The sequence below is a fragment of the Squalius cephalus genome, assembly GCF_949319135.1.
Source record: "Squalius cephalus genome assembly, chromosome: 22".
Lineage (NCBI taxonomy): Eukaryota > Metazoa > Chordata > Actinopteri > Cypriniformes > Leuciscidae > Squalius > Squalius cephalus.
This window is the reverse complement of record NC_137143.1, coordinates 25,791,666-25,808,476: the sequence shown is the minus strand read 5'-3', so window position 1 is coordinate 25,808,476 and position 16,811 is coordinate 25,791,666. Positions and strand designations below refer to the sequence as shown.

Here is a 16,811-nt window from a genome sequence, read left to right as displayed (position 1 = left end):
CAGACTCATTCAATTCAACTGCTAGGTGATGTTATCTTTTATGTGATCTATTTTGTGAAACCACCCTGTGGCTTAGTGCAATTCACAAATACTTGAGCTCAGTTGCAAAAGCTAGTGAGCTAACAACCTGGAAATCATTTGAAATCATCATAAGCATGTCAAATCTCTGTAAAAACGTTATGCAGAGTGCAAAGAGAACTGTAACTCGGATCCCAAGGCAGCAGTACAAGTGGCATAATACAGAAAATGATACAATAAAAACAGTAATATTGTGAAATATTATTACAATTTAAAATAACTTTTCTATTTGAATATATTTTAAAATGTTATTAATTACTGTGATGGCAAAGCTGAATTTTCACCATCATTACTCCAGTCTTCACTGTCACATGATCCTTCAGAAATCATTCTAATATGCTGATTTGGTCTAAGCAACATGTCTTATTATCATCAATATTGAAAACAGTTTTGTCATGACAATTCTCATGTGACTGGCAATAGAAAGTAAAAAAAAAAAACAGCTTTTACTAGAAATAAAAATCTTTAAATTATTCATGTCTTTACTGTGGCATTACTTTTTAATGCATCCTTGCTTTGCAATCCCAAGCTCTGTGGAAAACAACCACCACTACAAAAAATAAATAAATAATAATAATTAAATAAATCCATTTGTCTTAGCAACAATCAACATTTGGTCAAGTCTCATGTGCTTCACGTGATAAAATGCTTCACTATTTAAAAGGCATGTGCAGTTGCTGCCAATGTCAGTCATTAACTTATGTTCGCCAAGTATGTGGTAGACAGCAAGTTATCTGTTATCATTCCTTTGTTTTAAACTACCGACATTACCAATATCAAAATAACCCCAGTGCCCTGCTGCTGTGAAAGGGAAGAATGAAGTCCACAGCCAAAACTCCCTCCCACATTTCCACTGGATTAATTAAACTGGAACGTACACCTTTGGAAACAGCATTAATTATTATTTACAATACAATAACCAGCGTGATTGTGGGTAGCAGAGGCTTTCATCTCTCCAGGAGGTGCTACCCTCCCTTCTTGTCCTCACCCCCCGACTCTCAGGTAACCGTGCATAAAATGAGATTTCTGAAAGAACGAGAAGATGCGAGAAAACATATGCACTCTTTTAATGAGGGAAACTGAAAGTGTAAGTGGAACGAAAAAAACAAGTGACATTCGTCTCTTTTAAAGCCAAACAAAAGAGTTTGTTGCATCATTTTTCTTTTCCTTATTTTATTTGAAACATTTCACCAAAGAATGTCATCGCAAAAATGTCTATCCAATAACAAGAATGTTGTTTCAAAGAATCAAAAAAGGTGATGCGAGTGCAGTAAGTCCAGGGAGAACAAGAGAGAGAGAAAGAGATGTGATTTCACAGGTAATCTCATTCTGATGTCACGCCTGATTGAGAGCAGTAAAGAGGAAAATCACATCAGGAGTAGCAGAACAGAAAACATCATGAGGAGGAATGTGAAAACGTGCCAATTATACAATGAGAAAACACCAGACAAACACGTGCACACAATGAGACAGACACACACACTAAAGGAAACAAAAGAAATCGAATGTCTAACAAATAAAAAAGAAAAGAAAAAGGAAACATTATTTGGAAAAGCAACAGATCCAAGAACAAATGTGCAGAGAAAGAGTGTGCATTATATCAGTGAGGATTGCTAAGTAGTACAAATACTCCTGGCACTCAGGGATCTGCTGTCAGCGGCTCTCGTAATACAGAACCGCTGCTGTTGCATAGTACCGTCTCTCTTGAGGGGGACGAAACCCAACTAATACATTCTTTTTTATTTAGAAAAAAATGAGTACATCAGTAATCGTTAAGTATAATGAGTTCCATGCATAATAAAACTTTTTAGGATTAATTTGGCATTAACATGAATACAAACAAGGGTCAATCACACTGAAAAAAGTTAATTATATTTATAATAAACATTTTAAGATATAGCTATATTATATGCTATAGCTAGCTGGGGTAAAATGAGTCTGAAACCATAAAGGGTAAATTCGATTTGACAAATTTGAACTGTTATTGCTCAAAGCGTCTACATATGTGAAAAGACACATGTGCCTTAAAGAGCAGTGTGAAGCCTTTTAAAGAGTAATAATTGGTCTGTTTATGACATTAAAAAAAGAGACGAGCGCTTGGCCCAAAGGTCAGTGTAAATCATCCAGTAATTAGCTGCTTAATAAAAAACAGCGAGTTTTCATCCTGGACCAAACCAGCACAATGACTTGCATTCTGTGGACAAGAAGTCTGTTGTTGGAGGTAAAAGGGCAGAGGAGACGGATGGGAAAGGTTAATTGTTAAGACTTTTCCTATGCGCGTATGTGCGCGACCCGCCGGCATTTATTAGCAAAAGGTGACTGTGAGCTTTGTGTTTCTTTTCTGTCTGTGTCACCGTAGTGACTACACACAGGTCAAACCAGAGAGGTCCGAGGAGGCGGGGATGTCATCATAGGGCGCGCAGACGGGCGAGCAAGGCCTCCACATCCGTGTCACCATTGGATGAGCAAAGCGTCGGAGTTTGCTCTTTTTCCTTTTCTCGCTCTCTCACTCTTTCTTTCTCTCTCTCAGGGCGGTGGGTCGGCCTGTGGGCTGCAGACGGATGGGGTTCGCTCTCGTAATGAGGCTCCTGGGCAGTGGGTGCTCGTGTCGAGTTGAAATTGATATTCTGCCGCGACCGTGACCTTTGCAGAGGTGCCTTCATGTTTTCTGCAGGAGGGATGGGAGAGAGATGGGGAGAGAGAAAGAAAAACAGGTTCTCATGAAAACGTTTATAAAAGTTAGCAGCTCTTTGAGGACGGGTTGTGTAGACACTAAAGTCAACAAAGAAATGAGAGCGGAAGACGGAGAGCGATGCAGCCGACAGCATGACAACACAATAAAAATTAAAGAGGCGCATACGCTCGCTCACCTCAGTACCGTCACCTCTCGCCCTTTTTATTGCCGCCGCTGCTCTTCTAGCCTTTCCAGCATTAAATCTCTGATCTGTGATGTGGTGCAGGGGCTGGTGGGAAGCGTTTCACTGACTTTATGATTCACTACCCAGCACATCTACCTGAACAACTTAAAGCCATCTTCTCTCACTCACTCTTACCACCATCCAGACTGTGAGATGTAGTCAGAGGAGCTCACAAGTCTGAGATCACCAGCGAAAAATGCTTTGATTTTAATCAAATCATATGATCAGCATTACAATTTAACTGAAAAAAGACTAACAGCAGCAGCATTAGCTTAGATACCTTGAAATAATGCAGAATCTTAATTTCACATCATTCTATTTTTTATTTTAAACTTCTAAACATCTTAAAATTTGGATTTTAACATTTTTAAATGCCAAATTTGATCAAATGTGGTCTCACTTGAAGCCTATTTTCTGGGTAACAGAAACAATAACAAGTAACTGAGATATAAAGTCAGATATTATTCCTCTCATTTGTGGTTTTTATAATAGTTTTTAACTTTACTTTACAACTTCATATCTTGCATGTGTAATTTTAAGTCTTAATTATTAAAATAACAATTAATAATAATATTAAGTTGCAATTATGAGAAGTAACATTGTGAAATATAGTCACAAATGCAAGCAATAAAGTTGACTGCAAAATATGAAGTGGCAAATGTGAGATATAAAGTCACAATTATGTGATATAAATAATTTTTTTCTTTTTTATACTCTGATGTGGAAATAGACTTCCATTGGTCTCGAGAGATTTAGACCTACTGTATATTTACATTATTTGGATGTATACATTTTTATGTAGGAAAAACAAAACCAAGCAAATGAATAAATAAGAGAGGAAAAAAAATCCATATTCATCTGACCTTGCATTGACCTGTATGGATGCTTTATGGAAAGGTGCGCCTGACAAACTACTATAAGTTTTCCCGGTTGGTTCTAGACTCAACGGCTTTATCATCACATCAGCGGCGATTCCTGCGCCAGGCTCGGCTCTCTGATGAGAGCGTATATTACAGCCACGGCGCGCAAAAAATAAATAAAAAAACCTCCTGCATTACAAACAGAGCCTCACCAAGGTGCAGAGCACACTCGTTCACTTCAGTGCAGGAGCGAGGGACAGAGTGATGTATGAGTGCTTTAAACAAGGACAATCTCTACAAACAAGAAAAGATGGAGAACGAGAGAGAGAGCGAGAAGAAAAGAGCCAGCGATAAACTTTCACAGCAAAGCAAAAATACTGCAATAAAGGAGCATGCAGACATGATGGTTCCTTCATCCTCCAACAAATTTCCCACTGAAAAGGCTCAACTGCAGCTGATTTGGTATCTCCTCATAACAGTTTCTAAAGGTCTTAGCTGCAAATTTAGGCACAGCTGCAGACCTCCAACACAATAAACCACATTCATCAAGCTGTAAGACCATGATAGCAAAATAAACTACATTTACATTACCTCAAGGGAAGTGCCTGCTTGTCCATGACCATGATGTACTGTTTAACATTTTGATGGAAAGTTGGAAACCATGTTTTTTTTCCCCAAGATTATTTGATGAAAAGAAAGTACAAAAGAACAGCATTTATTTGAAATAGTAAACTTTTGTAAATGTCACTGCTGCCAATGTAACTGTCCATGTACAATAATAATAGTGTTATTAGCCTTAACAAGCACCACTAATATATCATATATATTTAGAGCCTATAGGTTATGCATGATTACAGTATGTATAAGTCAAGAACTGTCAGAATAAATAATGTGTGAATGCTATCATGAGTGTTGACCTTTTTAAAGGCAGCATATAATAAACAATCTAAGCAATGTGCTTCTCGAATGTTAGTGAATGTCTATAATCTTGTGCATGCTCTCAATGATGAAACATACAGTAAATGGGACAGAATGCAGTCCACTGTGTCATGCAGAGTAAATGAGTGGTTTATGAGTGAACGATAGCTGTAAAGTACAGCATAGGAGTGTGTGGCGAGCCATGGTCGGGTGTGTGTGGTAGTGAGTTCTCCGCGCTCTCATTACTGCTTTGTGAGAATGCGCACTCGTTTGTCTCTGTGTGCCGCTCTCTGCCCTATGCTTCAGGCCACTTTCATTAGTCTCTTCGGCTCTTCCACTTTCACCTTCATTTCCTGCTCGTCCCATTTGCTGTTTCCCTTTCTTAAAAGAATCTTTCTTTTTCTCCACATGACTTTGTTTGGCACCACACTGCTCAGTTTCTTTATCCTCTCCTACTTTTTGGCTGGCTCGGGTGCTGCAAACTGACCCTGTTGATATGAAGAGGCTGCGTGTCTCTCATTAGCGTGAGGATGAGGTCTGTGTTTCTTAATGAGTGCTAAAACACAAGCTAAAGTACGATGGAGACACTGCACCACTACATGACTTCTGATTTGTTCTTTTCACATTCACCAGGAAGCAGCAGATGCCAGCAGATTTTTTTCTAAACTTTTTATAAGAAGTGAGAGAAAGAAGGAGAGAGCAGAAAAAAAAAAAAACAAACAAAAAAAAAAACCAGGAGCTAGATGTAGTACTAGAGACACAAAGCAGTGAGCAGCTGTGACAGTCAAGCTCTATCTAATACAGTTATTTCCAGTTATTTTTATGGTTCTGGAATCATCATAATACAACTTAAGAATGTAAAAGCTAAAGTTCAGCAGCTAGTTCAATTAAATGTTTCATTGTGCCTTCCATAATGAAATGAGTTTATGATTCTTCAAGCATCATTAAATAAATAAATGAAAGGGACAGTTCACCCAAAAATGAAAATTAATTTACTCACCCAAAAAAGCCTCATAAAAACATCCTATAAATAATAGTCTATATGGATCTTCTAACTCTTGTAAAATCATTTACTAGCTCGATATACGCAACAGACTGAAATTAGTTATAAGGAGAAAATCTTGCTTGACAGTTTTGGCCACTATTCGCTTTCGTTGCAAGGAAAAAAAGCAGCTTGGACATACTGTCCTTCTGCATTTCATTGAAGAACGTCTTGAGGGTGAGTAAATGTTGACATTTCTGGACTGAACTATTCCTTTAATATGGTAGAACATGTACTCTATTGTAGGACAAGCTTAAAATGCAAAAGTCAATTAAATAAAAATCTTAAAAACCTCCAATCTAATCTTTTATCTCTCTGGCCAATAGCGTTCAATTAATATTCTAAAAACATTCAAATCCGTCCATCCTTTCAGATTCCCTCAAGCATCTATGAAGCAAACACACACTGCGGTAGAAATCTTTCATCAGTACGTATCTCCTCAGTTAGGCTCATAAAAACTCACTCACGTCCAGACTGTGCCATCTGAAAGAGACAGTCTCATTCCTCTCTTCAAATAGAACAGGGCTGAAATACCGGTTTCTGACTTTAGAGATCATTTGATCAATTTGCATTTGCACTGGGGGCCGCTGAGAAACTCACTTTCTTTTCATCTCTTTGCTCTCCTCCTTTCTTTCCCCCACTCTTCAGCAGAAGTTTTGGCAGGAGACTCGACGGAACGTGACAGCAGATGAGGGCACTTGATCAACCTAACGAGCTCGCACGCAGACAGGCGTCCGATTAGTTGCAATGGAGCCTGTCTCACACCATTCGGGACTTTAGGAGCTCTGCACAATGCAATCGGTGACACATAATTTCCCCCTCTGCACGCCGTACGGCTCGCCATATAATCTATAGAAGTATTAGGAATGATTATACCATCCGTCTGACTGCAATCTAGCGTTCTAAACCTGGAAATGGTACCTGGTGAATGGCTGAGGTCACATTTGCATGGAAATTAACATGACTTTGCTCAGTGGGAGGAACAGGGTAGACGTTCATGCTACTGATACTCCTTTGACGGGACTTTACACGCGCCCCAAATGCATTTATGTGATAAACAATAAGGGTGCACAATAAATCAGTATCAAATCGGTTATTGTCTGACATTAAAGATTTTTTTTATTTTTTTATTATTATTATCTATCAGCATCACTTTATATTTTATATATTTAAATACTACTATTCAAAAGTTTTTAAAATAGCTTTGAAATAAGACTATTATGCTCACAAAGACTGCTGCTATAAGATCAAAATTACAGTAAAAACAGTAATATTGGGAAATATTTTTACAATTTAAAGTAACCGTGTTCTATTGTAATATATTTTAAAATGTCATTTATTCCTGTGAAAGCAATGCTGAATTTACTGTAGCCATGACTTCAGTCTTTAGTGTCACATGATCCTTCAGAAATCATTCTAATATGCTGGTTTGGTAAGAAGAACATTTCAAATTGACATTTCTCAGTATTCTTTGATGAACAGAAAGTTCAAAAGAACAGCATTATTTTGGAACATATTTTTTTGAAAAATTCTTTTTTTAAAAATAAAACACCAAAAAGTAAAAGTGAATTTAGCATTTGCAAAATTATATATATATATATATATATATATATATATATATATATATATATATATATATATACACATACTATATTAAATTGTAGAATCCTTTTTGGCGTTTATTTTTTCCCTTTTATCATCAGAATTTTAACAACTGAAATGATTATCCCCTATAATGTAATAGTATCTAATTGGCATGCATGCATAAAAATAATAAAACTGGTACTATGTTGGGCTGCCACTTGTCAGCCAAAGCAAAGTCTGAGTCCACTGAGTTTTTTCTAGGGACAATGCAAGGGGAATTAAGGTTCGCCTGCTGTGAATTATAGCATCTATGTAAGCCAAAGTGAGCTGATGTAACACTACTGTTTGATGACTAAATTTAGCTTAATGATCAGGCTGTCCTACTGGCCCTCTTTCGTTTGGACTCTGTGCACGCTCGTTTATCTACATTTAGGCGGAAAAAGGGGAGATGGCACATGCGGACAAGGTCAAGGGAAATCAGAGCTAATTCTGAGCGGGTGAATTAGACCAGAAATACTGGTAATAAATTATGCCTTAATTGATGCCTTACGGTGCAAAGAGACGTGATTATGGGTTGCCACATGAATAACACAGAACCCTGGGCGACAGAATATGGGTTTGGTTCTGCACAAATGGCAAACAATGTCAGACTGTGAGAGACTGTGTGTGCGTATTTGATGTGGTGGCTCTCAAATGATGAGACCAGTGCGAGAGGCAAGCCTTGACTGATAAAGAGGGCTGTAATTCAGAGCCCATAATGCTCTAATGTCCCTCTTTGTCTGACTGAAGGACTCGGAGAGCGATGACCTGCACATTAGCCCCTATGCCTACATGAGTTAAGCAGTAATTAAGCATATCAGTGGAGACATGCCTCATACACCGGGCACCCAAAAGCCGCCCACTGGTGCCACAGGTAAAGCATGTTTTTATGGGTTTCTATGCTCTTCGACTGACATTTATGACAGAGGGAAGGCAATTAATATTAAAAAGATAAAAAGGAGGAGGAGAGGAGGTTCCAGAGAGGCTGTAACTCTCTAATTACCAAGCTGAAGAAGTAGCATAACCTCTGAACCCAAGCAAGAGTCAAACATATCAAAGCTAGTCCATGTGTTGTTTTGGGATCAGCGAGTGTGAACACTGAAACACAGAAAGAGAATAAGTAATGATTCATGTTTAAACGGCATAATTCAGAGGTTTCCTTTTCTTCTCCAAAGACATTGTCTATGTTGCGTGTGCATCTCTGTGCCTCTGTGTGTGTGTGTGTGTGTGTACGTATTTGAAGGTTCTGTACTCCAATGACTTTAAATTTATGGCCAATAAAAGTTGACAGTCTTTACAATATCTTAGTAAATATAATTAAGTTAATTTTTGGAAGGAAAATGGAAATTCTGCCATTATTTACCCTCATGTCATTCCAAACCTGTATGACTTTCTTCTGTGGAACAGAAAAGTTGGAAAAGAATGTTGGTAACTAAACCGTTTTGGCAACTATTGACTTCCATTGTACGAACAAAAGAACATCTTTTATGTTCCACAGAATAAAAAAAAAGTATTTTTTGAATTACAGTTTTAAAATGACATGAGGGTGAGTAAATGATAACAGAATTTTCATTTTTGGGTAAACTATCCCTTTAAGATAGTGTAGTATCTTCAGTCTCCGCAATCTGTCTGATGAATCTGTCTGATATGATGTCCCTGCATGGTAAAATATAGAAAAACTGCAGTGTAATCAAAGTCTTTGGACCATCAGATCTGAGTCTTGAAGGGGTCTAGTCTTGGTCCTGGTCCAATCTGTACTCTAACTCTGGTAAGGTCAAGGTCACTTTTATTTATATAGCACCTTAAAACAGCATTTCTGCTGACCAAGGTGCTTCACAGAAACACAATAAAAACAAAAGTCATATAAATTTCATAGTAAAAAAAAAAAAAAAAAAATTACTCACTAAGGCTACATATCCACAATTATGAATAGGCCTGAGAGAAAAGATGATGGTATGTTGTGGCAGAAATAAGGAACTACATTGACCAAAATGCAGTGTGGTTATTAGGAGAGGTTCGGTAAGACCGAAGGACGTAGTGGGATTATTTAAGCAACAGGTGTGCGGGGTTAAGGCGGGGAAGTTGTGAAAGACACAAAGAGTGAACCTGAACTGGACGAGTTTGAGCTGCTGGAGTTTTAAACAAGCTTGAGTTATCTGGTGTTTCTAAGCATTTCGCTGGCTTGATTCCTGAAGGACACTCGTTCATCGGCTGTGTTTGGGCTGTATGTGAGCTGAATAGTAGACATTTTTATGAGTTTCCATTACAACACCGCAGAAAAGGACAAACACGATTGAAGATTGCTGCGTTTCTAAGTATTTCGCTGGCTGCACTGTGAAAGAGTGTCTGGATTATCGTTGTTCCTATTCCTGAAAGACACTCAGAGTTACTTATCAGAGTTGCCTGGGCTGAGCGGGAGCTGAACGTTGCAACACTGTGAGTGAGTTACCTGTTTTCATTGTGGACTGTGAGACACAAAGCCAAGATACGGTGAGTCTGACTCCAGGTAGGACTGGAACAGTACACTCTTCCTCTTAAACTATTCACTCGCCCTCAACCTACAAAAAAGACGCTACAAACTGAGATCACCTACACACACACACTTACCCATCAACTAACGAATTATTTTTATTTGTGTACTTTATCACATGAAGTGTTTGAAAACTGATGAATATTTTGTTAAATACATTTATCACAGTGTTTGATGATATGCTTCATTTACCTGTTTCTTTATTGGTTGGTCAAGATGGTTATGTATATATATGATTTTGTGAATACCATGCTCTAATGTTTTGAAATTGTTGTATGAGAATAATTTCTGTTTTGACTGAAGTACACCAAGCGCTTTAGGGGAAAAAAAACCTAAAAGAGTTATACAATAAGACTTAAATAAAAAAAAATATATATTGATGTTAAAATGGTGGGGTAACTATGTGCAGTTCTGTAACGGGTGATTTAATGATTACCACTGTCACAATGTCCACCTGTATAAACTCTCTCTCTCTCTAAGTGCAGCAGTTGTATTGAACAATCAGAGTCTTTAACAAAGAGCAGCAGTGGGGAGTTGTAATCCCACAGCATTCAGCGCCTCACAAAAATTAATTACAAATGAAAACGGCTTAATGCTTACTTGAACCCGGGGAGAGAAGAGAATGTCACCAAATTATATTTGTTTAGGGGATAAGGGGGAGAGAAAGGGGGGAGAGAGAGAGAGAGAGAGAGAGAGAGAGAGAGAGAGAGAGAGAGAGAGAGAGAGAGAGAGAGAGAGAGAGAGAGAGAGAGAGAGAGAGAGAGAGAGAGAGAGAGAGAGAGAGAGAGATGCATGTTGAGCTGTTTCATGATTTTGAGATGAAACATCTGTATCTCAGCATCAGAGAGACTCTAGAGAGATCTTTGATGTTGACAAAATAATCAGTATGCCATTTTGAACAACATTAGCGGTTAAAAGAGGTAAAGACTGCACATGCATACAGTATGTGCATACATGAGGGAGTGATACAACTATTTCAGGTTAAATGAAGGTCACAATGTGTGATTGACATTAAGTTCACACATATGCTCTTAAGTATTTTAATTTAACATACATGCTCTAACTAGCAGTCATCCGCCCAAACAGACCAGGACAAGACCAATAATACACAAACAAACGCAGCCTCAAAGATGAAGAACAAATGAACAAGAAACAACTTCTGCATTGCAGTTCGAGTCTGTCCTAGTCATGTGACCAGTAGAATGCTACTTTGTCTTCCTGAAACAAAACATTCTCAAGAAAACAGAAACGGGTTGGACAGCACATGGCCTGATGCATACTGTAGATCCTCCATGACAAAGACAACAAATACAAGGTTTGGGGGTAATCAGAAGGATCAGAGCCCAGAGAAGTGTTGATCAATCGAGTGGTGTGCAATCACTGCTACACCTACATGCTAGCTAATATGGCTACAACATCCCTCTTGTCCCCTCTGCTTTGGTTGAACTTTCATACAGTAATTTGATTTGATTATGATTCATCAACTGCCTTAAAGGGATAGCTCAGCCCAAATTGCAAATGTCATCATTATTTACCCAACATCATGTTGTTCCAAACCTGTAAAACCTTCTTGAAATGTGTTTTTTTTTTCTCTCTCTATACAATATAAGTCAATGGTAATTGACTTCATTCTTCAAAATATCTTTTGTTTTCTGAAGAAACAACATAAATGATGATTGGGTAAATGCTTTCTTAAAGGTCCTGGACAAGTCCACCAACATGGGGTGTTGAATAGCGAATAAAGATCTGGGCTGGTAACAAAGGTTTAGACCCAACAAAGAGAAATTCATTCGCTATCGCCATTCTTTCTTTAGGAAATAAACAATCCCTGGTTGCTCCAGGGCCATTGTCTCAGTAATAAGTGTGCTGGGAATCATTTTAGGATAAAGGAGCCTGCTAAATGATTTTGGTTTACAACTAAAGTTTCCTGGCTGTCTGTCTGACATGTTGATGTAATTCATCTTCAGAAACAAAAGCTCAAAAGGAAGACCCAGCATTGTCTAGTCAACCAGCTCAAATGTTCTGTTGGCATCACAGATGCAAACTATCAGACCATAAGCTTTGGGACAAAGTTTGAAACAGATTTTGTGACAGATGAGACACAGCAGAGTGTATCCTGACAGTTGCTGAGATCAGGTCGGCTGGGCCCTCTTCAAGAGCTGCTCTACTGCAAAGGAAAGTTCTTGAACATTTTTGAGCGGATACATGCATGTGGGCGAAACCATACCTCTAATTGGAAGTAACGTATATCTGTCATTGTGAATCTGCTCGCTGCAACTAGGGTGAACTGTTGGAGAGCTGCACAATTAGCAAAAGATTCAAATGAAATCAGTCGTCACAGTCTCTGTGAAGCTCCTCAGAACAGGAAGTTGGACTGGGGTTTAAAGTAATTAGAGAGAAGGAATCTTCATTTGAATGCCAAACCTGATGAGTTTCCTGAATATTTTCTGCTACAGGACATCTGTCTGTGCGGTGCTGCAGGGATGGGTAATTATTCAATCCAGCCCACTCTCATTTATATCGCTGTCTGCGGCTGTCTCACTCCATCTTTCTTCCAATTCCCAAACTCCCTTTCAGTGATTCCTAGTTTTTCTTTCTTGGTTTGTTTTAGTCGTTGTTTTTTGTCTTCAAAAGAAAATATGCTTTAAATTGAGTGAATATTTTGGTAAGCAATTTTCATTGTACTGTATTTTACTCTCTGTGAAAAGGCATATAATTTTAGTTAACTAGACCAAATTTAAAATATTTTGAAAAATGTATCAATTTAAACACTTGGCACTATAAAGTATAAATGAAATATACAGCTGATTAAGTTTGCCTATTGTATATATAAGGAGTAGTGATTTAGAGTCTAAATAAATTACATACAGTATATGCACTACTGGTTAAAGTTTTTCATCAGTAAACTTTTTTGTGAAACAAATGAATACTTTTATTCATCAGCATAGACTCATTCAATTTATCAAAAGTGAGTAGACAATTGTTACAAAACTTTCTATTTCATTTAAATGCTGTTATTTAGAAATTTCTATTCATATAATCCTTATAACCCTTAATATAATATGATCATATAATCATATAAAAAGAAAAAGATGCATCACACCTTCACAAAACATTATGCAGCAGAACCGTTTTCAACATTGATAATAAGAAACAAAGTTTCTTGAGCACCAAATCAGGACATTATAATGATTTCAGAAAGACCATGAAGACTAGAGTAACGGCTGCATTATACAACATTATAGTTATTTTAAATTGAAATATTTAACACTATAACTATTTTTACTGTATTTTTTTAACAAATAAATGCAGCCTTGGTGAGCATGAGCAACAACATTTGAACTCTTGTAAGTATCACTAAATTGAATGTACGTATGCAATAAAAATAAACCTATGCTGTTTTTAGAAGAGAGAATCAATTAAAATAGTCAAATTACATTTAAAATAATCTAATATAAATATAATTAAGCTGTATCCACAACAAAATGTAATATTGTTAAATATTGTTTTCATTAAAAATGTCATTCTTCCCATTTTTTCTTCCTCTTTTTCCTGTCCGTCGTCATGAAGTGCTATTGATTTCAGGCCTAGTCCAGTCTGTGCGCTCTCTCCCTAGACGCTCCCTCTCTCCATCATTCTCTCTATATCTCCCTTTTTCTCCCATCAAAGTCCTTTAGGTTAATGAGTAGACTGACTGATGAGCTGCAGATGGAGTGAGGAAGGAGTGAGAGGGGGATGGAGAAGAGGGGTGCAGACAGTGAACTGTCAGTTACACGAGATGGGACTTATGGGAGAGGTGGTCGTAATTGATCGGATTCAGTAGTAATGTATTACCACCTCCACATGCGGATAATGGCTAACGCTGTCTAATGACTGCTGGCAACGGCCAACACTTCATTGATAGCTGATGTTTGCTATTAACTTCCCTTCTCATTACAGACTATAGACTAGTTTTCCATAAGTCTCAGCCAGTTGCATATTACCGTCACAAAGATATTTCTGTCGAGGGACATTCGTGTCTTAATTGTGTTTTAGAAGTCAATAATCAGATCCATTCCAGCAAAATTACAGATTCTGAACAGGTGTGATGTTACATCATCAGATCAAACAGAATCACTCCAGAATCACACTTTTAAGCTCACTCTGCTCCACCCCGGACTTTGAGTCGGGCTGGGTGCTTCTCCTCAAGTTGCCGGGCTTCTCTCTCAGCTGCCTTCGACAGCTTTCAATATGCACATCCAGCCTCGTGAAACATACTTATGAATTCAAAACAGCCTCAAGTCATGCTCCATATTTCATTGAAGTTGAATATTTAAAAAGATCAACCCACTCAAAACCCCATAAACCTTTCTTACGGAGGCTTCTCTGTCCTAAAAATAAAATCTCATATGCCATATCATATTACAGGCGGCTCCATCAGACTCTCGAGCTTCCTTTAACAAACAGACAGGGCCGTTCTGGTAAACAGGCTGTCCGCATCTACAAAACGTATGTTCCTCTACCCGGTCTCCTCCCTACCCAAACACACTTCCTCTTCCTTAGCCTGCTCTCCAAACAGATCAAGCCCGATCCGAGCACCTCCAATAGATGCTGACTAATACCTGCAAAATATATACAATAAATAAATAAATAAATACTCTTTTATCCAAAGGGACTTGCATTAAATTCAAGGTACTTTTTATCAGTTGATGCATTGTCCAATTATCTAACATTACTAACATCACACTCTACTATTTAAGCTATTTAGCTACACAAACACTATTTTGTGGTGATTTGTTAAATACAACTTGTTAAAAAGTAAACTTTTAGCAAATTAGATCCTGTTTCCCCCCACATGATTTTGCTGTTTATCTACTTAACTGACACTACAGTCCTACTCCAGTAAGTGATTTTAAGTAATTATTATTATTATTATTATATTTCAAATTTGTATCATTTCCAACTAACTGACACCTTTTCTGATTGAATCAATGGTGGCTAACCTCAGTCCCTTACCTCACCGAGTCTAAAACAGCAACTCTCCATTCAGTAATTATGAAGCTCTATAGTTAATGGTCATAAAAATACATCTGCCAATCACACAAGGTAAGACAAGGAACACTTCTGCTGTCTGTTTAACAGGAAACAAGCTTTATTTTCTTTATAAGACTGACATTTACACAACACAAAGATTAATTTTTCTCTTTTCTGACCGGTGTGTTAACCCATGGGCACTAAATATTCTTCTATGAATTGGGTCGACTGCGGTGCTGCCTTTTGTATCTCTAATACAACAATAATAACGCCACTAATGTCAACAGCTGTGGTACATTTAATCAAATCAGCCTGTCTAATCCTGCTCTGGTCAATAGAATCCAAGTAGAAACAAATGAAGCTCGATTCAGACAGCATAAAAGCAGGTTGAAGGTCACATGTTTTTAATTAAACTTAAACAAATGGCTACGGAGGCAAAAGAAGGCAAATTGTTTCAGCTCATAATCTCTAATGAGACTTTTGGCGTAGGCGATAAGAGCAGATGCCTCGTGCATTCGTGAAAGGTCAACTCTCATTGCCATTCTGACATAGCCTCTCTCCATTGCCATTCTGACATAGCCTCTCTCTCGCCCAGCACACACCCGTTTCTCTCTCAAACAGGAGGAAAAAATCAGCAAGCGGTTCTGCCCATGCGTGAAGACGTAAACAGCACACAGAAAACATTCCTTCTTATTTAATTAGATCGCAACGATGCTTCTGATGAAAAACAATTTGTAAGATGTTACGTTTGGTGAATTCTGAAGTGGACCGCCTGTAAAAACAGACTTTAATAAAATATGTAAAAGCATTATTCACACATTCTTTATAAACAAACAAAAAACTACCTACTGCTGCGTTTCTGTCCGCCTCATGCTGAGATTAATAATGAAACAGCCTGACATTTGAAACAAAGGCACCGATTTATAGCAGTTTGAGTCATATTTTCAATGAACACACACACAAATAAAAACCCTTTACTGCATTTGCCAACACTTACAGAACTTGTATCAAGGGAGGGTAATAAGTGAGCGGTAAAGTTGCGCACCACACATTTTCATGCGTTGCAGTGGTATAGTAAGCAACACATCATTATACTAGACAACAGTTCAGCGGTGGGAGTCTTCTGTGCAATACTAATGGTTAATTTAGCTCCTGGACCACTGTGGCAGGCATCTCATCACAATTAGACTTAATGCAAGACCTTGCTGAAGGTCACAGATGATCCATTAAGAGAAAAATGAAAAACAATGCAAATTAACAGAAGCATGACTGTCCGGTGAGATATGCATGTTTTTTTTTTTTTTTTTGTGTACACGTGCATTGAGTGGGTGTGAGAGAATGTGTGTATTTTTACACTTCCCCCCTGGCCAAAGACGCAGCAATTAAAAAGACATGCACCAATAAGCCCCTTCTGTGTTCTTAGAACGTCACGGAAACCTAGACGAAGACAGAGAGAGATGGAGTATATTCCTATATCAGATCTGAGGAGAGGTCATAAACAGCACATTTAAGGGGATAGTTCACCCAAAAAAAAAAAAGGTGAAAGAAGGACGCCAGGTCCGATGAGTCACGTTTTCTTTTACATCACATGGACTGTCGTGAACGTGTCCAGCTTTTACCTGGACCTAACAGTCTACTAACACTAATGAGAGAATGTCTAAAGTGGACAATCGAAAAAAGTGTAAACTTCTGATATATCGCTGGGCGATAATATAGATCACATTCTTGGACGATATAACAATCAAGCAGTCGAGATTTGCTATATAGCGAGAAACCTAGTGTGAGACATCTTTAAGAGGAATATTTAAATGCATGCCAATCAAACATGA

The 16,811-nt window shown here is 37.9% G+C and overlaps 1 protein-coding gene across 2 annotated transcripts in view; it reads right to left on the bottom strand.

Moving 5' to 3' along the window:
- Positions 1–1,673: 1,673 nt before the first annotated feature.
- diaph3 (diaphanous-related formin 3) overlaps positions 1,674–16,811 on the bottom strand; it is a 323,176-nt gene continuing 308,038 nt past the window's right edge. For both annotated transcript variants that reach the window (XM_079856725.1, XM_079856726.1), the window contains one exon: positions 1,674–2,746. In XM_079856725.1, coding sequence (XP_079712851.1) covers positions 2,487–2,746 — 260 coding nt within the window. In that variant the 3' untranslated portion in view covers positions 1,674–2,486. The remainder of the gene's footprint in view (positions 2,747–16,811) is intronic.